The 26,638-nt window shown below is 40.7% G+C and overlaps 1 protein-coding gene across 1 annotated transcript in view; it reads left to right on the plus strand.

Annotated features, from left to right (window-relative positions):
• ttc21b (tetratricopeptide repeat domain 21B) overlaps positions 1–26,638 on the plus strand; it is a 95,576-nt gene that overhangs the window by 52,117 nt on the left and 16,821 nt on the right. Inside the window, exons 17-22 of the mRNA XM_048599220.1 lie at positions 2,825–3,013; positions 9,024–9,134; positions 15,339–15,420; positions 16,622–16,772; positions 18,966–19,127; positions 21,920–22,115. Coding sequence (XP_048455177.1) covers positions 2,825–3,013; positions 9,024–9,134; positions 15,339–15,420; positions 16,622–16,772; positions 18,966–19,127; positions 21,920–22,115 — 891 coding nt within the window. The remainder of the gene's footprint in view (positions 1–2,824; positions 3,014–9,023; positions 9,135–15,338; positions 15,421–16,621; positions 16,773–18,965; positions 19,128–21,919; positions 22,116–26,638) is intronic.

The raw sequence follows: 26,638 nt of genomic DNA on the forward strand, positions 1-26,638 counted from the left end.
CTCAGATTCTCCAGCATCTGCAGTTCCTATTATCTCTGAAACTGCTTAATGTAGAATGTTTAATAAGCATTTGACAGATATTACTGGTGTAAAGCATAATCCAGGTAAGAGTGACAAAAGGGGATTTACGCTATCAAGATTTACGCCCCATTATCTCAGGCCTACTCAGGCAATTTTTAGTTACTTGTGCTGTTTAGTTGACTCATTTATTTACTCTAATTAGTCAGGAATCTCCATTTGTATGATGTCTCTTTCAGCTAAGTGATTATATGGTGCTTGATAGCATACATTCATAGATAGCAGCTCTTAACCTTGAGCTTTAATCATGTAGTCTATTTGTCATTTTCTGGTAGAAAAGAAGTTTTCTACATTCAATGCTCTGTCTTCTTGACTTTAAAAAACATATTTATATAATTTTCTTCTCCCATTTTTGTACCTTTTCTTCGCTGACTTCATTGTAGATTTTAAAAGTGAATGCTACTGTTGAATTCTATCCAGTGTTTCTGTTTTGAAATAAATGAGTGAACATTAGGCATTACACTTCTGTTTTGTTTTGCTTACTCAAATTTTTGACCCTTTAATCTTTGCCAGTCTGCTGTGTGGTGCTTTGTCAAAGACTTTGAACATACACTACATTAACTGTATTTCCCCCCATTGATCATACTTGTCACCTTCTCAAAGGACTCCTTTATGATTGTTAAATGGAGTCTTCGTTTCTGGAATATATATTCCCTACTTTTAATTATTTTTAGTTCTAGATTTTTATGAAATCATAGGCAAAGATTTTGATTTTTCTTTTCCCTCCCACAATTGTTAAGTTGACGGACCCGTATTCCCTTTGATTCTCTTTGTAAAAATGCTTATTACGTTAGCCCTGCTTTAGTCGTCTGGCACATATCCATTGTACATAGAATGCTGAAATGTAGTTTCTGGGGCCTCCACTATTATTTTTCCAGTTTCCTTCCAGGCCCTGCTATAACCCATCAGATTCTACTATTTGTCTTCTCTCAGCTTAACTAATTTCAGTGACACTATATTTTGTCACTTCTTGAATTTCTGCTTTCATTTTTACCAATTTCACTGTTTATCTGTTCTCTATCGTCATTCTGTTTCACACAAAATGAAGTTAAGTTTTTAAGTATCCCTATAAATTTCCAATTAGAACATAGAACATAGAACATTACAGCGCAGTACAGGCCCTTCGGCCCTTGATGTTGCGCCAACCTGTGAAACCAATCTGAAGCCCATCTAACCTACGCTATTCCGTTATCATCCATATGTTTATCCAATGACCATTTAAATGCCCTTTAAAGTTGGCGAGTCTACTACTATTGCAGGCAGGGCATTCCACGCCCTTACTACTCTCTGAGTAAAAAACCTACCTCTGACATCTGTCCTATATCTATCACCCCTCAATTTAAAGCTATGTCCCCTCGTGCTAGCCATCACCATCCGAGAAAAAAGGCGCTCGCTGTCCACCCTATCTAATCCTATGATCATCTTGTATGTCTCTATTAAGTCACCTCTTAACCTTCTTCTCCCTAACGAAAACAGCCTCAAGTCCCTCAGCCTTTCCTCAGAAGACCTTCCCCCATACCAGGCAACATCCTGGTAAATCTCCTCTGCACCCTTTCCAATGCTTCCACATCCTTCCTATAATGCGGTGACCAGAACGGTACGCAATACTCCAATTGCGGCCGCACCAGAGTTTTGTACAGCTGCAACATGACCTCATGGCTCCGAAACTCAATCCCTCTACCAATAAAACCTAACACACCGTACGCCTTCTTAACAACGCTATCAACCTGGGTGGCAACTTTCAGTGATCTATGCACATGGACACTGAGATCTCTCTGCTCATCCACACATCCAATTAGTCAAGCAGAGTTCAGTGTTCAAGTACACTTGAGTAGTCTCCCTATTGTCCTAATATATTGTAAACTAATCTGCAGAAAATAGTTCCCCAACATGATATCTAAATAAGGATTTCTTATAGTCATATATTTTTAGCTGGCATTCTTGGCTATCCTCGTTCTTGGTTTTGGATTTATTTTTGGTTGTTTTTTTCTTTTTTATTGTGATTCTGCTATTTGTTATATTAATGAGTGTACATACATAAATGTTCCAGAATCTTAAGTATTTCCCAAACAGTTGTTAATATTAAGAATTAGACCATAATATATAGGAGCAAAAGTAGACCATTCAGCCCTCCAGTCTATGTCATCCTCAGTACACGCTTTCCCATCTATTTTTGTGTCATCTGCACACTTGGCAGTAGTACATTAACTTCTGTCATCCAAGTCATAGATATGTGTTATAAATAAATGTGGCACCAGCTCTTACCGATTGTCACTCCATTACTTACATATTGCTGTCTAAAAATGCTTCCTTTCTACCAAATTAATTAGCCAGTCCTATATCCATGTCTTATGTGCGGTCTTTCATTGAATGCCTTTGGAAACCCAAATATATTGCATCTGTTCTGTTCTCCATACTATGTACATGTTATTATTATTTATATTTAATATTCCTTTTTATTACATTTGCTTGACAGTTTGCTTGGTGGAAAGACTTTGGAAAAATATGACAGCATAAAATCTGCTTCAAATTGCAATTATTTCTTAATGTAATGTTGAAGTACACCCTTGTGTGAAGAAGTATCATTTTGTAATAACCCATTTGTATCACAATGCATATGTTTAGCAATTAAAACATGAACACACCTCTATTATATGCATCCGATAGACATTATCCGCTTATTTCATGTCATGTTAATATTCTGCCAGTTGTTAGTCATTTTTTTATTCTTTCACTTTCTGAACAGGCAAGGGAGGTCCAGGCTCAGGTGTTAAAACGAGTTCAATTAGAACAGGCTGATGCAGTTCCACACCAGAAACAACTTGCAGCAGAGATCTGTGCTGAAATAGCAAAGCATGCTGCAGACCAGCGAGACTATGAAAAGGCAATTAAGTTCTACAAAGAGGCACTTGTCTATTTTGAGAATGACCATAAGGTTAGTTTGCAGTTGCTAATTTATTATATGTGGTGACATCTAAAAATTCTAAACTATGGCTTCATTTCACAACGGAAGAATGTATATGTTTGCATAGATCTTTTGGGATGTGAGAATTATGTTGAATACTACATTGAGATATTTAGAAAGCTTAAAGTCATAGAGCTGTACAGCATGGAAACAGACCCTTTGGTCCAACTCGTCCAGGTCGACCAGATATCCCAAATAAATCTAGCCCCATTTGCCAGCTTTTGGCCCATATCCCTCTAAACCTTTCCTATTCTTTTAAATATTGTAATCATACAAGCCTCCACCACTTCCTCTGGCAGCTCATTCCACCCTCTGTGCTAAAAAGTTGCCTCTGAGGACCCATTTAAATATTTCCCCTCTCACCTTAAACCTTTGCCCTCAAGTTTCAGACTCCCCCACCCCAGGGAAAAGACCTTTACTATTCACCCTATCTATGCCCCTCGATTTTATAAACTTGTTTAAGGTCACCACTGAGTCTCTTATGATTCCGGTAAAAAAGCCCTGGCCTATTCAGTTTCTCCCTATAGCTCAAACTCTCCAACCTTGGCAACATCCTCGTAAATCTTTTCTGGACCCTTTTTCAAGTTTCACGACATCCTTACTATAACAGGGAGACCAGAATTGCACGCAAGATTTCAAAAGTGGCCTAACCAATGTCCTGAACAGCTGCAACATGACCTGCCAACTCCTATACTCAACGCACTGACCGATTAAAGGCAAGCATACCAAATGCCTTCTTCCCTATCCTGTCTACCTGTGGCTCCACTTTCAAGGAACTTTGAACCTGCACTCCAAGGTCTCTTTATTCAGCAACACTTCCTAGGACCTTACCATTAAGTGTATATCCTGCCCTGATTTGCCTTTCTAAAATGCAGCACCTCACATTTATCTAAATTTAAATTCCATCTGTCACTCCTCGGCTCATTGGCCCATCTGATAAAAATCCTATTGTACTCTGACGGAACCTTCTTCGCTGTCCACGACACCTCCAATTTTGGTGTCATCGGCAAACGTACTAACCATACCTCCTGTGTTCACACCCAAATCATTTGTATAAATGATGAAAAACAGTGGAACCCAGCACTGAACCTTGTGGCACACTGCTGGTCACAAGCCCCCACCTTTGAAAAGTAACTCTCTACCACCACCTTCCGTTTTCTACTGTCAAGCCAGTTCTGTATCCAAATGGCTAGTTTTCCCTGTGTTGCACGTGATCTAACCTTGCTAACCAGTCTACCATGAGGAATCTTGTCGAACGTCTTACTGAATTCCATGTAGAGCACGTCCACCACTCTGCCCTCTTCAATCCTCTTTGTTACTTCAAAAAATTTAATCAAGTCAGTGAGACACGATTTCCCATGCATAGAGCTCTGTTGGCTATCTCTAATCTGTCCTTCCCTTTCCAAGTACATTTAAATCCTGTCCCTTAGGATTCTCTCCAACAACTAGCCCATCACAATGTTAGGCTCACTGGTCCACAGTTCCTGGCTTTTCCTTACCACCTTTCTTAAATAGTGGCACCATGTTAGCCAGCCTCCGGTCTTCTGGCACTTTACCTATGGCTATCGATGATACAAATATCTCAGCAAGGGGCTCAGCAATCGCTTCCCTAGCTTCCCACAGAGTTCTAGGGTGCACCTGAGAAGGTCCCATGGATTTATCCACCTTCATGCATTTTAAGACATCCAGCACCACCACCTCCGTAATCTGGACATTTTTCAAGACATCGCTATTTATTTCCCAATGTTCTCTATCTTCCATATCCTCCTTCATAGTAAAGACAATGCAAAATACTCGTTTAGTATCTCCCCGTTCCCTGCGGTTCCACGCATGGGCACCCTTGCTGATCTTTAAAAGACCCTATTCTCTCCTTAGTTACTCTTTTATCCTTTATGTATCTGTAGAATCCCTTTGCATTCTCCTTAACCCTATTTGCCAAAGCTATCTCATGTTCCCTTTTTGCTGTCTTGATTTCCCTCTTAAGTATACTCCTAATGCCTTTATACTCTTCTAGGGATTCACTCGATCTCTGCTGTCTATACCTGACATATGCTTATTATTATTATTGACCAAAACCTCAATTTCTGTAGTCATCCAGCATTCCCTACACCTACCAACCTAGCCCTTCACCCTAACAGGAACACACTATTTCCGGAATAAAAACCGAAAGAGCAGTTCTGAGGAAGGGTCACCGGACCGGACACCTTAACTCTGATTTTTTCTTTACAGATGCCGCCAGACCTGCTGAGCTTTTCCAGCAATTTCAGTTTTTGGAAATTTTCGCAATTTCAGTCTCTGGAATCTCGTCACTTCATTTTTGAAGGCTGGCAATTTTCCAGCGTATCCCCTTACCTGAAAACATCCGCCTCCAATCAACTTTTAAAAATTTCTTGCCTAATACTGTCAAAATTGGCCTTGCTCCAATTTAGAACTTAAATTTTAAGAACTGGTCTATCCTTTTCCATCACTATTTTGAAACTAATAGAATTATGGTCACTGGCCCCAAAGTGCTCCCCTATTGACACCTCAGCTACCTGCCCTGCCATATTTCCCAAGAGTAGGTCAAGTTTTGCATGTTCTCTAGTAGGTACATCCACATACTGAATCAGAAAATTTTCTTGTACACACTTAACAAATTCCTCTCCATCCAAGCCTTTAACACTATGGCAGTCCCAGTCTGTGTTTGGAAAGTTTAAATCCCCTACCATAACCACCCTATTATCCTTACTGATAACTGAGATCTCATTACAAACTTGTTTCTCAATTTCCTGCTGACTATTAGGGGGTCTATAGTACAATCACAATAGGGTGATCATCCCTTTCTTATTTCTCAGTTCCATCCAAATAACTTCCCTGGACGTATTCCCAGGAATATCCTCCTTAAGTATAGCTGTAATGTTATCCCTAATCAAAAATGCCACCCACCCTCCTGTCTTGCCCCCCTTTCTAGCCTTCCTATCGCATCCATACCCAGAGTATTAAAGAACAAAGAAAATTACGGCACAGGAACAGGCCCTTCGGCCCTCCAAGCTTGCGCCGATCCAGATCTTTTATCTAAACCTGTCGCCTATTTTCCAAGGATCTGTATCCCTCTGCTCCCTGCCCATTCATGTATCTGTCTCGATACATCCTAAATGACGCTATCGTGCCCGCCTCTACCACCTCCGCTGGCAACGCGTTCCAGGCACCCACCACCCTCTGAGTAAAGAATTTTCCACACATATCTCCCTTAAACTTTTCCCCTCTCACCTTGAAATCATGACCCCTAGTAATTGAGTCCCCCACTCTGGGAAAAAGCTTCTTGCTATCCACCCTGTCTATACCTCATGATTTTGTAGACCTCAATCAGGTCCCCCCTCAACCTCCATCTTTCCAATGTAAATAATCCTAATCTACTCAACCTCTCTTCATAGCTAGCGCCTTCCATACCAGGCAACATCCTGGTTAAGCTGCCAATCCTGTCCATTCCTGAGCCATGTTTATTTGATTTGATTTATTTATTATCGTGTGGTACCGAAATACAATGAAAAGCTTAGTTTACAAGTGGTACAGACAGATCATCGTAAGCAAAGGATGTACAGATCAAAAAGACTTAGAGGCATTCGGGTACATTGCACAGTGTGTGTGCAAGATGAGATCAACGTTAGCAAGATCAACGTCGTTTAAAGTGCGAGAGTCCATTCATCAGTCTGTTAACGGCCGGGAAGAAGCTGTTCCTGAACCTACTCGTGCACGCTTCTGTATCTTTTGCCTAACGGAAGAGGTTGTAGGAGATCATTACTGGGGTGTGATGGGTCTTTAATGATGTTGGCAGCCTTTCCGCGGCAGCGAACTGTGTAAATGGAGTCCATGGATGGAAGGTTGGCTTCCGTGATGGTCTGGGCTGTGCACACAACCTTTTGTAGTTTCTTATGGTGCTGCACAGAGCAGTTGTCATACCAGCCTGTTACACATCTGGACAGTATGCTTTCAATGGTGCATCTGTAAAAGTTGGTGAGGGACCTTATGAACATGCCAAATTTCTGATATCTTGCTGTCAGCTGCAGAAATGTCTGTCTGTGCCTCTGACTAGAGAGACCTCTTGGAGCCTGACGTACCCGTCATTACATTAGAGGCAGTCTTGGTACCAGCAACCTGGCTGACATTGCTACATTCCCTGAGAGTCCATCAGCCCCTACATTTTCCGAACAGCATACTTGTTTGAGATGGGGATAGCCACAGGAGACTTCTGCACTACCTGCCTTCCTCTCCTACCTTTCCTGGAGGTAACACATCTACTTGACTGTATCTGCAGTTTTTCTCCCTTCCTGCAGTCCCTAGCTCCTGTAAATTCCTCATTGCCTGTAACTGCTGCTCCAACCAATCCATGTGATCCGATAGGATTCGCAACCAAACACACTTCCGGCTGACATAATCATCTGTAACAGGGAAACGCTCCCTAATCTCCCACATCCAAAAGGAAGAGCACATCACTCTACTAAAGACTATCTTTCCACCTTAACAATCTACAGATGCAGAAAAATGTCCAGTCTTACTGCTCTGAAAACATTGCTCCAGGCTAACTTAGTACCTATGTTTCATATTTTTAAAGTTTAGTCAAGAGACAGATCTCCATAAAAACATATAATAAAAAAAAGCCCACTCTACTCACTATTGTAGATTTACAAAAAAATCAGTAAGTTACACTTTGAAACTATACACTTAGCTGCTCCCATGCTGTGAGTTCCACCACATCGGTTTCTCCAAGGTCAGCTGTGAATTTCACTGTTTGTTTATTTTTCGTAGATGAACTCAGATGTCCAGAGATACTTGAAACTAAGTAGCAGTCAGCTGTGCAGATTCACTGCTCAGTCAGACAGCTATGCAGGTTTACTTCTCTGTTTGTTTCACTTCCCACATGGTTGCTACCTTTGTCTCTCTTCCCCCTTTTATAATCTACCATAAAAGTTGTTAATTATCCTGCCAGAAACCACTAAAATGAAACTGCCTGTGAAAGCATTCCATGTTTGATTACTCCATGCAATAGTACAAAGTGAAAAAATGATAGGTCTGGAAGCAAATTTCTTTCTGTTATTGCAAGCTTTGCATTTTACACCAGCCAATTAACAGCTCTCTAAAGCCATATTTCATCACAAAGTAGAGACTGAAGTTTTGCTCAAAAGCAATTAATGCTGCTCCCAGCAGTAAATTGTCACAGGTTCAGTATCAGGAATGTTGATGGGTGTGTAGGAACCATGGTGTCCTATAAATTCAGCTGAAAGTGTTGTAAGGCCCTAGAAATTTATTTAAAAAATGAAAGACACATGCTCACCTGCAAATAACTGCTTCCTGTTTTTGGCTCTGACTGAGAGGCTGTCTGTTAGGACAGTTGTATGGGTAATCCTTTCCTGCTCAACTCCTGAGAATGAAGTGAGATTTCAAACTAAAATTTCAAGGAATATATTGGAAATCTTGCAAGTGAAGAAGTTGGTCATTTGAGATGATGGTGCCTTTAAGCTCACAAGTGAATCTGAAAATCAAGCCACTTCATCTGAAATTAAACCTTTCTGTCTGATTTTTTTTTTAAAAACTGTCAAAAGATGGATAGCAACTGTCAATTTCCAAAAATTCATGTTTAGTTTGCATCCGAATTTCCAAATGACACACAATTTTACAACTATCATTGCAAAATGCAACAATCTTAATAGAAAATCATTTTTATTGTATGTACTGTAATATATGTAGATGTATGCATCTAACATTAATATATCACTGATATTTACTAGCCTGTCTAAACTATTTAGTAATGGTGATAATATCTTGAATTTCATTAAAAGACTTCCTGAATATTCATATGTATTCAAAAAACAATTTGTAACATCATTTCCTCGGATATCCAAATGAGTCAAAGTCTTACATGGTTGTGGAATAATATATAATTGTCTGCCAGGTATCTTGTACTGTTATTTTTATGTGGCATTCTTATTGTTTTCTGTGGCAGGTAATGCTAGAACTTGCGCAGCTTTACCTTGCTCAAGATGATATTGATGCCTGTCAGCATCAGTGTGTAGTTCTTCTGAAAAGTGACCAAGATAATGATGAAGCTACCATGGTTAGTAGAAATAGAGCATAATGTTAGAAATGACCGAGATCTTATTGTTATTGCTGATCACTTTTAACATTTTAGACAGTTGTCACACAACCGTATCATGAAGACACTAGTGTTCATTTAGTTTTTTTGTAATCCATTGATTACCTTTTATTGGAAGATGAATGAGGTGTATGCCACAGAATTGAGATGGGACCAGATCTTTGTGAGAATATTCAAAATGGGCATAAGACAAAACCTCAAACCCTTTAGCTTAATTCTCATCAAGAAATCATCTACAGTTTGCTGTCTAGTATATGCATAGGGGTTAATGAGTAAATTTATTTCACCATCAAGTGGTTTTGCATTGGTCAATTCATATCATATTAGCATTTGTTAGTGACAACTTCCCAGCACAAATGCACAAGGTACTGAATGAATAAATGAACCCTTTTCTTACTGATTATCAAATAAGTCAGATAGAGAAGTCATGTGCTATCAATCATTTGTTAATTGGTTACAATCTCAATCTTAACTCCTGTCATCTATCTTTATCTCTTTCTCTCCCTCTTGCCACCCCATTTCCTAGCTATACACATGCACAAAAGTTAGTAAAGAACTGTAATTAAGCAAGAATGGTGAACAGAAAACTGAAGATTGAGGATTTCAGCATCAAAACACTACCTAAGTTGTTCAATAAATCTTTATTTTGCAAAGGAACACCCTCAGTTCTTGAACAATTTCAGCAATACCTGTGTTAGAAGATTTCAGAAGTGTCGATCACCTCAGGTAGCCCTATTGGTAACCTTAATAGCCTCAAATCGATGTAGCTCTATCACTTAGATATACTAGCATTTCCATTTCTTCTTTAGCTCCTCATTTCTTTGTTACCATCCCAGATTCAGATAGGCAGAACATTTTTACGTCACCTTGAATAAGCTGTTTCCAGACCTGTCCTCTGAACAAAATCAGAAATTGATGTAAAAACTCAACCAGTTCTGGACACTGGTCACTGGACCCAAAAATTTGATTCTGCTTTCTCTCCATAGATGCTACCAGACCTGCTGAGTTTTTGCAGCAATTTCTGATTTTGTTTCTGATTTTCAGTATCCACAGTTTTTTTTTTTGTTTTGTGCTGTGAAGACTCCAGTAAGGGAAATGATTTGTTTGAATAAACATTTGTTTTTAGTTAGCATTAGCCCCTTCCTTTTTTAGCAATATGTCTGATGCCTGAATCCACTTTCAAGACACCTTTTAAGCAATGTGTGAGATGTTACACTTATTTTATGTGTGAATGTAGCTGATAGTGATTGTAGTGTACCATTTTTATAGATTATGGTTCAGGAGAAAAGCAGTTACAGGACTGTGCTATTCGTTACAAGCTTACTTCCGTTAAAGAGTTGGCACTGACTATCAAGGGGACTGCAGCTCTCGATTGCTCTACTTTCCTCTCCTCGAATGTTACATTGATCAATTTCATGCCAACAATTAAAGCAAAGAAGCAATTGCTGTTCCATCTAGCAGAACCAATATCTTCATTTCTTATTAGCTAGCAAATGGTTGAACATTAGGATTACCCAATTCTATAAAATACTGGATATTTGTCCATCCATCTGGGATCCTAGACCCAAAGCTATAGCTTCCTTGAACACCAATGTGTCAACTATGGTTACCAGCATCATTATCACCTTTCAGTCAGAAAGCTTAACTCCTGTCCAGTTACTTGAACACATTATCCAGATTAATACTTCAATATAGAAGCAAGGGAATGATGCTTCATTGGAAGTGTATCTTTCAGATAAGATGTTAAACCAAGGCTATTCCTGTCCCCTTCCTTGGATGGACATTGAAAATCACACATTGTTTAAAGAAGAACATGTTTTTTTTGGCCTCTCAGCCAATATTTATCTTTTGCCCAAAGCCAGAATAGTTAATTCGTCATTTACTTTCATTGCTTTTTGTGAAAGCTGGCTCTGTGCACAGTGGTTGCTTCATTTTTTATAACAGTGACCACAATTCAAAAGTATTCATTGTCTAGAAAGCATTTGGTAAATAATGAAATTATGAGAGTTACTATATACGAATTAAAATTCATTCATCGGGAGATACTGAAATTTGTTTCCTGAGCAGTGGCCAAAATATTTCATTGTATCGTTTGTCAGACTTACTCCAAAGCTGAGAGAGATGAGAAAATTAGCCTTGGAACATAGGCATAACCTTTTAAGCTCTGCTGTCTGCCCAGCACTAAAAAAGTGACTCTTAAGCTATATCAACAACACCCTCTGCATATCCTCAACTGTCATCAATCAATGTATTTATATTTTGAATGCCGGTAGGCTGTCCCTGAGAAAAACAGAATAGAAGAATGTGTGTAAAAATGTTGGTTCATGGACATCTTCACACATTGCTTACATTGGAATGTACCTTCAGGAATTCATCCTTTGGTGTGTGGGGAATGCTAACAAAGTCCTTTTTAAAGTCTATCTATAACTTTCAAAGCAATTGTGTAACTGAAGGAAGACCACTTAAATGGGTAATACATATGAAGCATATAGTGTGAATTTGAATTATGTATCAACCAATCTTGAGCAGGGCTAATTACTTACTTACTTGAAGGATGTTATCAGGTCATTTGGGTTTTTAATGGGTACTAGCTAACAGGCTATCGGATTCACTTAAATAAAAACCAAAAGAACTGCGGATGCTGTAAATCGGGAACAAAAACAAAGTTGCTGGAAAAGCTCAGCAGGTCTGGCAGCATCTGTGGAGGAGAAAACAGGGTTAATGTTTCGGGTCCGGTGACACTTCCTCAGAACTGATGGTGCCTGGGAAAACGTCAGTTTATATGCAGAAAATAGGGAGGTGGGTGGGGTAGGGAGTAAACGATAGGATAGAGCCCAAAGAGAGAGAAAAACACTTGGATAGACAAAGGAGTTGCTAACGATCAGTCTGGGAGGGTGAGTAGTTGTTAATGGGGACTGTTAGTGACTAACAACAGCGGGTGTGTAGTGGCAGGCTATGTGGTAACAAGGCCTGGTGTGTGGGGTGGGGGGCTGGGACATCGGAGAGTTTAGGCCCTAAAATTATTGAAGCCAATATTGAGCCTGGAAGGCTGCAGGGTCCCCAAGCGGAAAATGAGATGTTGTTCCTCCAGCTTGTGCTGGGCTTCACTGGAACACTGTAGCAAGCTGGAGACAGAGATGTTGGCCAGTGAGCAAGGTGGTGCATTGAAGTGGCAGGCAACAGGTAGTCCAGGGTCTTTTTTGCGAGCAGAACGTAGATGTTCTGCGAAGTGATCGCCAAGTCTACACTACGTTTCCCCAATGTAGAGGGGACCACATTGTGAGCAGCAAATGCTGTACACTAGATTCTTGGAAGTGCAGGTGAAGTGTTGCTTCACCTGGAAGGTATGTTTGGGCCCTTGGATACTGGGGAGGGAGGAGGTAAATGCACAGGTGTTGCACCTTCGCCGGTTACAGGGGAAGGTGCCATAGGGCTGTGGGGAGGTGTTGGGGGTGAAGGAAGTATGGACTAGGGTGTCCCGGAGGGAACAGTCCCTGCGGAAGGTGGACAAGGGAGGGGAGGGGAGTATGTTTCTGGAGGTGGCGGAAATGGCATCTGATGATCTTCTGGATGTGGATGCTGGTGGGATGGTAGGTGAGGAAAAGGGGAACCGTATCACTTGCGGGAGGGAAGAGAAGGGGTGAGGGCAGAAGTGCAGGAGATGGGTCGGACCCAATTGAGGGCCCTGTCGACAACGGAGCTGGGGAATCCTCGGTTGAGGAAGAATGTGGACATTTCGGAGGCTCCCTTGTCGAAGTTAGCCTCATCTGAACATATGCGACGGAAACGGAGGAACTGAGAGAATGGGATGGAGTCTTTACAGGAAGTTGGGTGTGAGGATGTATAGTCCAGGTAACTGTGGGAGTCAGTGGGTTTGTAATAGATATTAGTGGCCAGTCTATGCCCAGAAATTGAAACAGAAATGTCGAGGAAGGGAAGGGAGGAGTCAGAGATAGACCAGGTGAAAGTGAGGGCAAGGTAAAAATTGGAGGCGAAATTGATGAAGTTTTCCAATTCTCGACGAGAAAGGGAAGCAGCACCGATAATATAATCGATGTATCGAAGAAAGAGTTGTGGGTGGGGGCCGGAATAGGACTGGAACAAGGAATGTTCCATGTACCCCACAAAGAGACAGGCATAACTAGGGCCCATGCGGGTACCCATGGCAACCCCTCTTACCTGAAGAAAATGAGAGGAGTTGAAAGAGAAGTTGTTGAGGGTGAGGACAAGCTCAGCCAAGCGGAGGAGGGTGGTGGTGGGTGGGGATGCTTCAGGTCTTTGCTCCAGGAAGAAGCGGAGAGCCCTAAGACCCTCCAGGTGGGGAATGGATGTGTAAAGGGATTGCACATCCATGGTAAAGAGGAGGCGGCTGGAGCCGGTAAACTGGAAGCTTTGAAACCAACGTAAGGCGTCACATGAATCATGGATGTATGTGGGTAGGGTATGGACCAGCGGGGAGAAGACTGAGTCAGGGTAGGCCTCCATTCCAGGCAACATCCTGGTAAATCTCCTCTGCACCTTTTCTAACGCTTCCACATCTTTCCTGAAATGAGGTGACCAGAACTGGACGTAATACTCCAGATGTGGCCGAACGAGGCTTTTGTGTAGCTGGAGCATAACTTCACGGCTCTTGAACTCAATCCCTCTATTAATGAAAGCTGTAACCGGCGAAGGTGCAACACCTGCACATTTATCTCCTTCCTCCCCAGTATCCAAGGGCCCAAACATACCTTCCAGGTGAAGCAACACTTCACCTGCACTTCCAAGAATCTAGTGTACTGCATTCGCTGCTCACAATGTGGTCCCCTCTATATTGGGGAAACTAAGCGTAGACTTGGCGACCGCTTCGCAGAACATCTATGTTCTGCTCGCAAAAAAGACCCTGAACTACCTGTTGCCTGCCACTTCAATGCACCACCTTGCTCCCTGGCCAACATCTCTGTCTCCAGCTTGCTACAGTGTTCCAGTGAAGCCCAGCACAAGCTGGAGGAACAACATCTCATTTTCCGCTTGGGGACCCTGCAGCCCTCCGGACTCAATATTGAGTTCAATAATTTTAGGGCCTAAACTCTCCGATGTCCCAGCCCCCCACCTCACACACCAGGCCTTGTTACCACATAGCCTGCCACTACACACCCCCTGTTGTTAGTCACTAACAGTCCCCATTAACAACTACTCACCCTCCCAGCCTGATCGTTAGCAACTCCTTTGTCTGTCCAATTGTCTTTCTCTCTCTTTGGGCTCTATCCTATCGTTTACTCCCTACCCCACCCACCTCCCTATTTTCTGCATATAAACTGACGTTTTCCCAGGCACTATCAGTTCTGAGGAAGTGTCACTGGACCCGAAATGTTAACCCTGTTTTCTCCTCCACAGATGCTGCCAGACCTGCTGAGCTTTTCCAGCAACTTTGTTTTTGTATTGGATTCACTTTCTCAATTTGCTATGATGAAATTTGAACTCCATCTCAAGATTGCTAATCCAGTATCACAATTACTGCATTACTGTACCATTCATGATATTTTTGTGGTGTGTGTGCATACATGCAAGAGAGCAAGGTAGAAAAGGTACAAGGGTGTAATAATACTGAGTTTAGAGCTGTTCTTCAGCTGTATGTTCTTCAACTCCTTCAATGCTATGTCTCTCCCTGGTAATGTCCAATGTAATTCCTTAGATGGTTTGTAATTTCTGAGCTGTCATCAGTTAGAACATAATAAGCAAGAATAAGCTCAATCTAGTCATGCATATAGAGTAATAATCTTGCAAGGTGTGGAGAATGTTTGGCACCAAAGAATGCCAAACCTGGGATCTTTCTTATCCAGAATTGTCATTACCTGGGATCATAATATTAAGAAAGTACAGAGAACCTCCAACAAGGCAGTCTCTTGATGTTATCTTAAGGTAACAGCAGCATCCCTGGAAATCTCCTTGTGACATTCTAGGTTTATAACTGATAAGAGGTGACGAATCCCTTCATTCAAATAGCAGATAAAGTCTTGCAATGTTTTGTAGCCTCACTCATCTTCTGAAATAAATCTAAGCTTTGTGAGATTGTTGGCAAAAACCTTTTGTAATATTTTTTTAAGCAAATCTTATCCACTACTTGTCTGATACATTCCATGTAATGTTTGTTCAAATTAAAGTAATTCTGATGTTGTGTTGTAGATGATGGCAGATCTGATGTTCAGAAAGCAGGATTATGACCAAGCTGTGTTTCACTTCCAACAACTTTTGGAACGCAAACCAGGTAAATGTAGCTGTTTATTGCTTTACATTGGTAAACATTTTGTAAGCAGACTGTCTTGCAATTATATTAAAGAATATTAGAACCAGTGATCTAATGCTTGTCATTGTGTCTGTAATTCTGCAAAGAAAAGTGTGGAAAATATCATATTTCCTGACCAGAATTTTACCAAGAAGGTGGGGCTAATTGAAATTTGATTTGAGGAAGCTCTATATTCCATTTCATTACTGAACAGTGTATGTTCTAAATGACAGTTATAAATTTGGGTCTGCTGATGATGTTTAATCTGGTACAGTACAACCAGCTGTTCCCTTAAATAGTTTTGTCATAATCTTCTTGTGTATATATAATGCATTATTGGGAGGATCTGGGAGTATAACTAGAAGGCTTCCTGCTATTTATTGCCTAGATCCCTGTACCTTTCACAATGTACACATTTAATCTGTGACAAGGTAGACCAAGTTAACACAAGGCAAGACAACACTTGGTTTGATAAATGAGCTGCTTTATTCTACAGTTGACTATACACTTACTTATGATTAAATAATCCTTGGTACAACCTTTTTTTTAACGCTATTCACAGAATATCTTATCACAAAAATAAAGAGAACAGATATGCTGCACCATTTTATGGGGCCTTTTACTTCATGCAAAATCAAAGTTTGCCCTGCCTGTGGCAGAGATTGTCCGTTTGCAATTTAACTGACATGCTAGTACCTGTGTTCTGAATTTTACAAATTTTTCTCCCTGATCGAGTGGGATGGTTAATCAGCACCAGGGTTCTTTGTATTTTCCAGAATAGTATTGCCTAGCTAACAACTTGACCACTGTTTGGAATTTCTGAAACAAACAAATCAGCATCTTGCTTTTCAAATATTTCTTTGGGTCTAAATAAAAACCGAAAGAACTGCGGATGCTGTAAATCAGGAACTAAAACAGTTAGTGTTTCGAGTCTGGTGACCCTTCCTCAGAATTGTTCACCGGACCCGAAACGTTACCTCTGTTTTTTCCTTCACAGATGCTGCCAGACCTGCTGAGCTTTTCCAGCAACTTTGCTTTTGTTCCTCATTTCTTTGGGTCTGTTGCTTTGGGTCAGTATTTGCTCATAACTTCTTAAACCACAAATGACCAAGACATTTGAGTCTGATAGTGATCAAAAATCTCTAAATGTGACAGCTTGCCTTTATGCTTTTTATTTTTTTAGATAATTTTATGACATTAGCACGTTTGATCGATTTGTTGAGGAGAGCTGGAAAACTGGAAGAAGTTCCCAGATTCCTTGATATGGCTGAAAAGCATACTTCAAGACCAACTTCTGAGCCTGGCTTTAATTATTGCAAAGGATTGCACCTCTGGTAAGTTGTCCTACAATTATGATTAAAAACCTAAGTTCTAATGGCTCAGTGAACAAATGTAACACTTGACAGAACATGAGTAAGTTGAGGCAGATCACAAGTTTGATCTGGTGTTTGCTAATTTACCCATTACTGTCGAAGAAACAGTAAAGGTAATGAATTGATCTTTACTTTCCTTTTATTGAACTGGAGGGTGAAATGCATTAAGAGCCACAGAGTAGCTATAAACAAAGCCATTTGCTCACAAGGAGCACCAACAAGCAGATCATCAGGATTATTTAGATGCAGTACTAGTGGCTGAGTCAGATTGGTGTGCCCCACAGTATACTGCAAGGATCTTGTGCATTGAGGTGTTTTGCTGCTGTCTCCAGAACTTGACCCTCCAGAGGTGAGTGGATCTTGAAAGGAGTAAGATGCTAAATCGATCCAGCTAAGGGAGATGAAAGAAGAGAATACTACAGACCGATTGGTGATCAGGCTGCGCAGGAAGCGGAGTGGTACCACTTCAAGAATTCAATTCTGTTGGTGACCATGTCAGGAACTCTGATTCCTACCATAAGATATAGGAGTAGAATTAGGCCATTCGGCCCATTGAGTCTGCTTTGCATATCATGGCTGATGTTTCTCGACCCCATTCTTCGGCCTTATTCTCATAACTTTTAATCCACTTACTAATTAAGAACCTATCTATCTCTGTTTTAAAGACACTCAATGATTTGCCTTCCACATCTCTGTGCAACAATCAGTTCCACAGATCCACCACCCTCTGGCTGAAGAAATTCCTCTTCCTCTCAGTTTTGACTAGAGTCCCAGTCTGTCTTACCAGTGGAAACATCTTGTCCACTCTATTCAGGTCTCTCAGTATTTTGTAAGTTCCAATCAAATCCCCCTCCCCACCTCCAATCCCAAAATTCTAAATTTCATTGAGTACAGAGCCAGAGCCCTTAACTGTTCCTCATATGACAAGGCCTTCATCACTGGGATCATTCTTGTGAACCTCCAAGGCCAGCACATCCTTTCTTAGATACCAGACCCAAACTGCCCTCAATATTCCACATGCAGTCCAACCAGAGTCTTACACAGCCTCAGCAGTGTGTACCTGCTCTTGTATTCTAGCCTTCTCATTTTAGCCACATTTCATCTGAGTGTTCTCACTCAACAGGACTGTATACTCCATAACTTATTTTATCTTTGTGTGAGAGAACATTAATTGAAAGTACAACTTTGATTAGATCCACTCATACCACCAATGCATGGTACTCATTTGTCCAGTGGTCTCAATGGCTCAGTTCAAAAGCCATTGCTTTGCTTCATCACTTCTTCCCTCTTCTGAGTTTTGCCTTGAAGCAATGAAAGCTTGGACATCCAGGGCCAGGAATTAACATTTATCGTGTTAGTACAAGTTTTAAAAGTGCCCATTAACAAGCGAGTTAGCTCCAGTGATCCGTGAGTGCTCTAACCAATATTCGGCTTCTGTTTCCTGACGCTTCTGCATGGTGCTTGCCTTGTGACCACGAGTTAGGTGGAGACAAACTGCCGTATTGTGTCAGTTTGCATCTGAGATCCCCTTGGTGATCATCTGCTTCAATAAGCTGCTAGTTGGAGTAACTCCAGAGATTACTGCTCTGGCTTCAATGCAGGAACAGCACAGGCACTGGCCCCTGTTGCAGAGCTGGTCCCTTAATCAGCATGACCTAAAGGGTGGCATCCTCTCCCTCTTCAGTCACTGTCTTACTTTGTATTGTGGGTGGAGATTGAGTTGCAGTGCAACAAGCATCGAGTCCATGCATCTCTGAACCATTAGTTCTATTCTCTAGTCCATGCTATTGAGCATGACACAAATCCTATTCATGTCTGTGTGCTGTCCCTGCATCCACTTCCACTGCTACTGTTCTGGCTCCCCATGGTTTTGATCTCTCTCCCTCAGCAGAGGAGCTTATGGTTTTAAGACTATGCACAATGGTGGTGTCCATGAGCGGAATGGACTCCTCCATTCTTAGCCCATTAGCTCATTCTGCCTCAGAGAACTCAGATGTGGGCAGAATAATCACAGCCAAACCCACCGGCTCAGCAAGCATGTCAGCAACCTCATCCACAACCTGAGCTACAAATCTTCTCAAACTTTAAATCACTATCAGTTTTGTAGCAAAAATGTTCTTTCATGAAGAAGAAATATTGTTCTATTTTGTCTAGGTACACTGGAGAACCAAATGATGCACTCCGACACTTCAACAAGGCACGCAAGGACAGTGACTGGGGACAAAATGCAATTTATAACATGATAGAGATCTGCATGAATCCAGACAATGATACTATTGGAGGTGAAGTCTTTGAGAACCTGGATGGAGATATGCGGTAAGAGTAAATTACTATTTATTTATCTTGTATGTTTAGGAGTGAAAGACTTAGAAAGAGGATTAGGCCATTCGGCATTTTGAGCTTGTTTTACAATTCAATAACATCATGGCTGATAGGGTTATGGTTTGAACACCACTTTGCTGTATGCTTCCCCTTATCCCTGACTCCCTCATTTATCAAAAATCTATCTACTACATGTATATTCCATTTCCTTTGCAATAAATGCCAACATTTCATTTGACTTCCTAATTATTTACTGTATCTGCATACTAACTTTTTGAGATTCATGTGCCAAGACCTCTAGATCCCTCTGTAACACTATATTCTGCAATCCCTTTTTATTTAAATAGTATACTGATTTCTATTCTTCCTGCCAAAGAGCGCAAGTTTCCATTTTTCTGCATTATTCTCCATCTGTCATTGTTTTCCCCTTTCACATAACCTTTTTATGACCTTTTGCAGACTCTACCTCCTCTTGACAATTTAGCTAACTTGCTATCATCGACAAACTTAGCCAGTATGCAATTGGTTCCTTCAAGTAATTAACACATGGCACTCTATTAGTTACGGCTTTTCATCCTGAAAAATATCATTTTTATTTCACTCATGGGATGTGGGCATCGCTGGCTTATTAACCATCCCTGATTGCCTTTGAGAAGGTGGTAGTGAGTTGACTTCCTGAATAACTGCTGTCCGTGTGGTGTAGGTACACCCATAGTGCATCAGGGATTGAGTTCTGAATTTTGACCCACTGACAACAGTGATGTTGTTCCAAGTCAGAATGGTGTGTGGTTCAGAGGGAAACTGCAGGTACTGGTACTTCCATGCATCTGTCCTTGTCCTTCTGGGTGGTCATGTGTTTGGAAGGTGCTGTCTAAAGAGCCTTCATGAGTTATTGCAGGACATCTTTTACATTGATTGATTCATTGATTTATTGTCACCTGTACCGAAATACAGTGAAAAGCTTAGTTTACAAGAGGTACAGGCAGATCATCGTAAGCAAAGGATGTACAGATCAAAAAGACTTAGAGGCATACAGGTTACATTGCACAGGGTGTGTGCTAGATGAGATCAACGTTAGCAAGATCAGCGTTATTTGAGGCTAGAGAGTCTATTCATCAGTCTGATAACAGCCAGGAAGAAACTGTTCTTCAGGCTTCTGTATTTTCTGCCTGACTAAAGAGGTTGTAGGAGATCATTACTGGGGTGTAATGGGTCTTTGATGACGTTGGCAGCCTTTCCGCAGCAGCGAGCTGTGTAAATGAGTCCATGGATGGAAGGTTGGCTTCTGTGATGGTCTGAGCTGTGCACACAACCTTTTGTAATTTCTTATGGTGCTGGGCAAAGTAGTTGCCATACCAGGCCGTTATGCACTCGGACAGTATGCTTTCAATGGTGCATCTATAGAAGTTGGTGAGGGACCTTATGGGCATGCCAAATTTCCTGAGCTACCTGAGGAAGAAGAGGTATTGTTGTGCCTTCTTGACTGTCGCATCTACGTGGGAAGTCCAGGATAGGTTGTCAATTATTTTCACTCCAAGGAACCTGATGCTCTTCACCCTCTCAACCTCAGTTCCGTTGATGTAGATGGGGGCATGTTCTCCTCCTTTCTTTCTGAAGTCAATGATCAGTTCTTTAGTTTTGCCAACGTTGAGACAGATTGTTTTCATAGCACCATGTCACCAAGCCCTCTATCTCCCTTCTATAGTTTGACTCATCATTGTCAGCGAACGTGTAGATGGCGTTTGTTTGGAATTTGACAACACAGTCATAGTTGTAAAAGGAGTAAAGTAGGGGGCTGAGGATGCAGCCTTGAGGAGCTCCAACATTGAGTGTTATTATGGAGGAAGTGCAGTTACCTATCTTCACTGATTGTGGTCTGTGGGTCAGAAAGCTGAGGATCCAGTTGCAGAGGGTGGAGCCGAGACCAAGGTCACGGAGTTTTGAGATCAGTCTGGAGGGGATAAAGGTGTTGAAGGTGGGGCTGTAGTCAACAAGCAGGAGTCTGACGTAGGTGTCTTTGATGTCCATATGTTCCAGGGATGAGTGCAGGGCTAGGAATATGGCATCCTCTATGGACCTGTTACATCAGTAGGCAAATTGTAGGGGATCAAGATGGGCTGGGAGACTGGAGTTGATGTGGGCCACAACCAGCGTTCGAAACACTTTATGACTGTTGAGGTCAAAGTCACTGGGAAATAGTCATTAAGGCACTTTGCGTGTGCATATATGGCACAAATACTGCCATTGTGCGCCAGTGTTAGATGCCATGCCAATCAGGTGGGTTGCTTTGTCCTGAATGGTGTTAAGCTTCGAATGTTGTTAGAGCTGCACCCATTCATTATTTTTATATTTTAGTTTAAATTTAATTCAATATAAGACTCAATTATTGCATCAAACTGTTGATTTTATCATGCATGACCCTGTTTGAAGACTGAAGTCTCTAACAGAGTGAAACTAACTTTCCCAGTTTTGATTGGGCTTATGAGGGAGAAAAAATATAGTTTTGCTTATTTTTCCCAATGACCTGTGTAATTTTTTTCTGTAGAATTTAGAGTGCCAAGTTAATTTGTCTATTGGTAGATTACTAGCTGGTCATAGTAATTTATCAAGATTCACAATGTTTGGATGCTTTGTATATGCAATTGTAATTGCATATAAACTATCTTATACTTGTATGGGAGTACAATACAGTTTCACAGCAGCAAGGACTAGTACTTGAAAAACACTGATCAAAATAAGGTAAGAAGTTTTGGATGTTTTACTTTACTTAGTTTTGTTGCCAATAGAAACTCAACTGAAAAGCAGGAGTCAGAACAGTTGGCTGTGATGACAGCAGAAAAACTACTGAAGGAACTCAAACCTCAGACTATTCAAGGCCATGTCCAGTTGCGCATAATGGAAAGCTGCTGCCTCATGGCAACAAAGCATAAAGCAAATGTGGAACGAGCTCTCAATGTCTTCACTGAAATAGCAACGGCTGAGGTTAGTCTTGTACAAATCACAAGATATGAGAGTGGAGAAGTATTTTGGTAAACTCAATTCATGTGTTTCTGATATGATTTTAGAGTTTTTCTTTCCATTACTGTATTAGAAGCTTATTTTGTGCATTGTTCACATTTTGTGTATAGACTTATCAATCTTAAACTGACTTTACACAATTCTTATAAAAGATCATTGTCCTGAGAGCTTGAGGAGAATATTAAATGGATGAGTTTGTGCCTGATATTTTGTGGGTTTGGCTGGCTTTAGGTGTCAAAACAGGAAAAGTTAGCTTCCTGACTGAAATATACCCACTTTCAACTTTAACTGAAGTTGTAGAGACTAGGACTGAGTTGCATGTGTTTGTTGGGTAAGAAAGTCTAAACTTTTACTTTGTACAACTAAAGTACTTTGTAAAGTATTTTGTACTTTAGACGAAGTTAGTTTGTAATTGGACTTAAACTGAAATTGGAATCAAAAAATTCTGTTTGATTTCTGTAGCTGGCAGCCTTAAGCTGAGTTTTCTTTCTCAAGCGTTCCAGGGCAGAAGCAGCTTAATAAAGAACCAGCTGAAACTGGATCCTCATTAAGTGACTCAGATTTCCCGCTTGTGTGGGAGCATAAATAAGTAGGCAACTTGGTGCGACATAACATTTGAGACTGCAACCTGCAATAAAGTGCGAGAGTTGAACACATCAAGCAGTTAAGTGGAGGAAGGAATGAAGTGTTTGTTTGCTTTTGCCTAAATAAAATAGCTGTGGGTAGAATTGGTGAATACTTTTGGTCTATAAGTAAAAGTAAGGTCTTTATTTTGTGTTTCAGCCTCCAGTCATTTTTTCACTTTTTCTTAAAAGATGGCTCAGTAGATACAAAATTGATGCTGGTGTGTTTTTAAAACAAAATGTGTAAACAACAGTGATACACGAGTCATGAACAAATTAATTAAAATAGGATAGTGACGGCAGGATGGGTGATTTGGAAGTTGCTGGACATCAAGTTGATTGGGAGCAAACACATCTATAGTTAATACGTTCAACTCGAGAAATCTTGGAACTGAGTTGAGCTGGAGTCCAAACTGCAGACATTGCACCACATCAGGGAGGGGAAAGTTACCTGACACTTTGCTCCAGGAAGTGATCACATCCCTCAGATTAGGTGTTTCAAATTTGGCCTGTGGTCAGGGACAAAGGAATGTGACTGCAGGTGAAGTAGATGTAGGGGTCTAATGTGTAGCTTTCAAGAAGCTTCAATCTCTGCAATTGTCCAACAGTTACAAGGCTCCTGTAAATTGTTTGGACGATAGCAGGGGTTACAAGCAGGGTGAGTTAATTAACCATGGCACCACGGCACAGAGTTCCATTCAAGTTGTGGTAGGATACAGTATAATTAAGGGATTAGTTGCTGTTCTCTGCACCAATTAGCATGAGTTCCGAAGGCTGTGTTGCCTGCCTGGTGCCAGAGTTTAGAACAGTTCCTTGGGGCTGGAGAGGTACTTGGACTGGGACAGAAGGGATCCAATATTATCATTATCATTCATGTTTGAAAATACCAAGAACTGCCGATGCTGGGGAAGGGAAGGGAGCTGGGAAATAAATGGAGGTGGGATAGGGTTTGCTGGCGCATGGCTGTGAGCGTGAAGCTGAGCGTGGAACCCAGTCCCCTCCCTCTATTTATTTCCCAGGTCCCTTCTCCCTCCCCAGTTCTGAAGAAGGGTCCTGACCCGAAATGTTGACTTTCCTACTCCTTTGCTGCCTGACCTGCTATGTTCCTCCAGCTCCATACTGTGTTGATTTGTCATTCATGTTGGTCCTACTAAAATTGTTAGGACTAGAAAAGATGTTCTGCTTAAAGATTTTGAATAGCTAGGAGTTAAATTAAGAGAGCAGAACCTCCAAAGTGTTAACTCTGGATTACTGCCTAAGCCATGGGCAAATTGGCATAAGGTGGTAAATACAGTCAAAAAGATAGATGCATGGCTCAAAGATTAGTGCTAAAGGAATAAGTTCAGTTCATGTGGCACTGGCACCACTACTGATGTAGAAGGGAGCTACTGTTGTAAAATGGGCTTCACTTGAGCCACGCTGGGACCAGAGTTCTGGTAAATTGAATAAAAAGGACTATGGAGAAGGCTTTAAAATAAAGTGTGAGAGGATTCTGAAGAAGAAATACAAAGGCTTACAAAGCAAAAGAACGTAACAGCATTGCAGGACAGCTATTTTGTTAATGTGTGACAGGAAGGAACAGAGTGTACAGATATTAAGAATGACAACAAATAAGAATGAAGGGGAAAATAAAGCAAAATTGATGGCTCCAAGAACTGAGGGCAGAGTTGGCTGGCATAGACTGAGAAAGGGTGTTATGGACCAGACCAAACCCCCTCAAAATATTCAAAAGATAGTCTGGACCCTAACAGTTTTCTTATTTTAAAAGGTAAAATGTTTTGTTCCGAGTGCAATTTGATAGGTCAGACTACCAGATTTAAAATAAAACACACTTTATTTATCCACTATAGTTAAAATACAACAAAAGAAAGAAGGAATTAGAATAACTTAACTCTATGGGAAAACTTAACTGAATAACAGATACAGTAACTATTACTAATTAACTGTTCCAATAGAGTAATGTCGCATAAACACACCCTTGAAAAAAGGCAAATTCAGAACACAGATTGTCTCACATGCAACTCCCATAGCAGGGACAGGACCCCCAGCTTTTGGCCGTCATCGAGAGAGGGAAAAAATAGCTTCCATTTCTTCAAGAACCCAACAACAACTGCTAAAAGCTAAACTAAAGAGCCTGGTTCTGTGGGAATTTGACCACACCCATTCAGGCTGCTTCTATTGTTTCAACTTTTAAAAAAAAAACACCCAAGGCTTCACAAGTTGTTTATCTTCTCATTCACTGCTCAGTACTTCTGCCTTAAAACGTGTCTTCAAAAAAAGACCAGGAACAAACACCTCTTAAGGCCACAGCATCCTCACAAGTGGTTTAGCAGAAAAGATGCATGATGAACAATGGCAGACTGTTAAGAAAATAGTTCATGACTCCAACAAAGATGTGTCCTAGTGAGGAATGAGGATCCTAGGAAGGGAATAAACCAATCTTGGTTAACCAAGGAATTTAAGGATGGTATCAAATTGAAAGAAAAAGAACATGCAATGTTGTAAACATTTGTAGTAACCCAGAGGATTGGGTAAGTTTTAAAAACCAACAAAAGGTGAGCAAGAAAAAGTAGAGGGAGAAAACAAGCTCTGAGGGTAAACGAGATGAAATGAAGAAAAACAGAAATGTCTTCAATCTTCCTCCTAACACCACAAATCAGTCTTGTGGCTCTTCTCTGCACCACTTTCAGTGTTTCAATGTCTATCTCCAACTGAACAAAATCTTTACAGTGAATGTGACTTGACCAGTCTGTTGTACAATACTGATACTATATTGTTCTAGCTGTAAAGTTCATTGTTCTCTTGGCATTTATTGATTTTTGTTCTGTATTGATTTGATATTCTGTGTATCGAGTTGGCAATATATTTGCTGCTTTATTCTTATTTAATTCATACAGATTCATAACTTAAGTGAGTCACCCATTTCCCTTCATATGTCCAGTGTCGCAAAGTCTTCCTGGAGCCCACTGACTCTAATTTCCACCCTGGACACTGAGAAGCTGCCTTCAGGCATCTACAGATGCTATGGGAGTGCTGTAACTTGACGGAAAAATTCTAGTCTACCTCTGATCATTGGACTGACTTCACCTCTTTAATTACTTTAATCAACCACCTGCCATTTGTGGGCAGAAAACTATTCTGCCTTAGCCCTTTTCTGATCCATTTCGGGGTGAAGATCCTACCCTTTACTTCATTCACCTTGTAATGTTAAGGTCCAGTTCCACTGTTTCTTCTAATCCTTCATCTGAATATCAGGCCAATGCATATTGAGCTTCAAAATCCAAGTCATTGATGCAATTGTTTGATTGTATTTATCTAAAAACCATGCCCTGATAAATCATACCACTGCTTACTTCTGTCCTGACAGAATTCTAATAACGAGCATAAGTATAAAATCACATCCATCATAAATGAGAGTAATGAGAGCAGGCAGGAGATGCCTTACAGTAGAATTAAGGAAGAGAAAAGGATTTAATGCAACAGTGGGAGTTATTTCCAGGCTCCTGTTAGCAACTGTGAAATGGTAGAATGTATAATTATGAGGGTGGATATGGTTTCAACTTTTGCAAATGGCAAATCTTAACTTTAAAACGAAGATTAATGCATTTTTTGTTAGCCAAAGCTCCTAAAACATTTGCGGAAATAGACAGGTATATGGAATTAGGTTTCCAGACCAGCCCTTGTCTTGAATATGGAATAGGCTCAGAAATTAAATGGTTTGTTCCTGTTCCTGTGTTCCTGCCCATTTGTTATGTGTTTCAGAAAACTACTTACAGATTTTCATGATTAACCTTTTATTCCTTAAAAGTTTAAGCAAAAATAATACCGTATGTGTTGAACTTCACAAAATGATTTTTGGAAGAC

Source organism: Rhincodon typus, chromosome 7, assembly GCF_021869965.1.
Source record: "Rhincodon typus isolate 14 chromosome 7, sRhiTyp1.1, whole genome shotgun sequence".
In the NCBI taxonomy this organism is placed as follows: Eukaryota; Metazoa; Chordata; class Chondrichthyes; order Orectolobiformes; family Rhincodontidae; genus Rhincodon; species Rhincodon typus.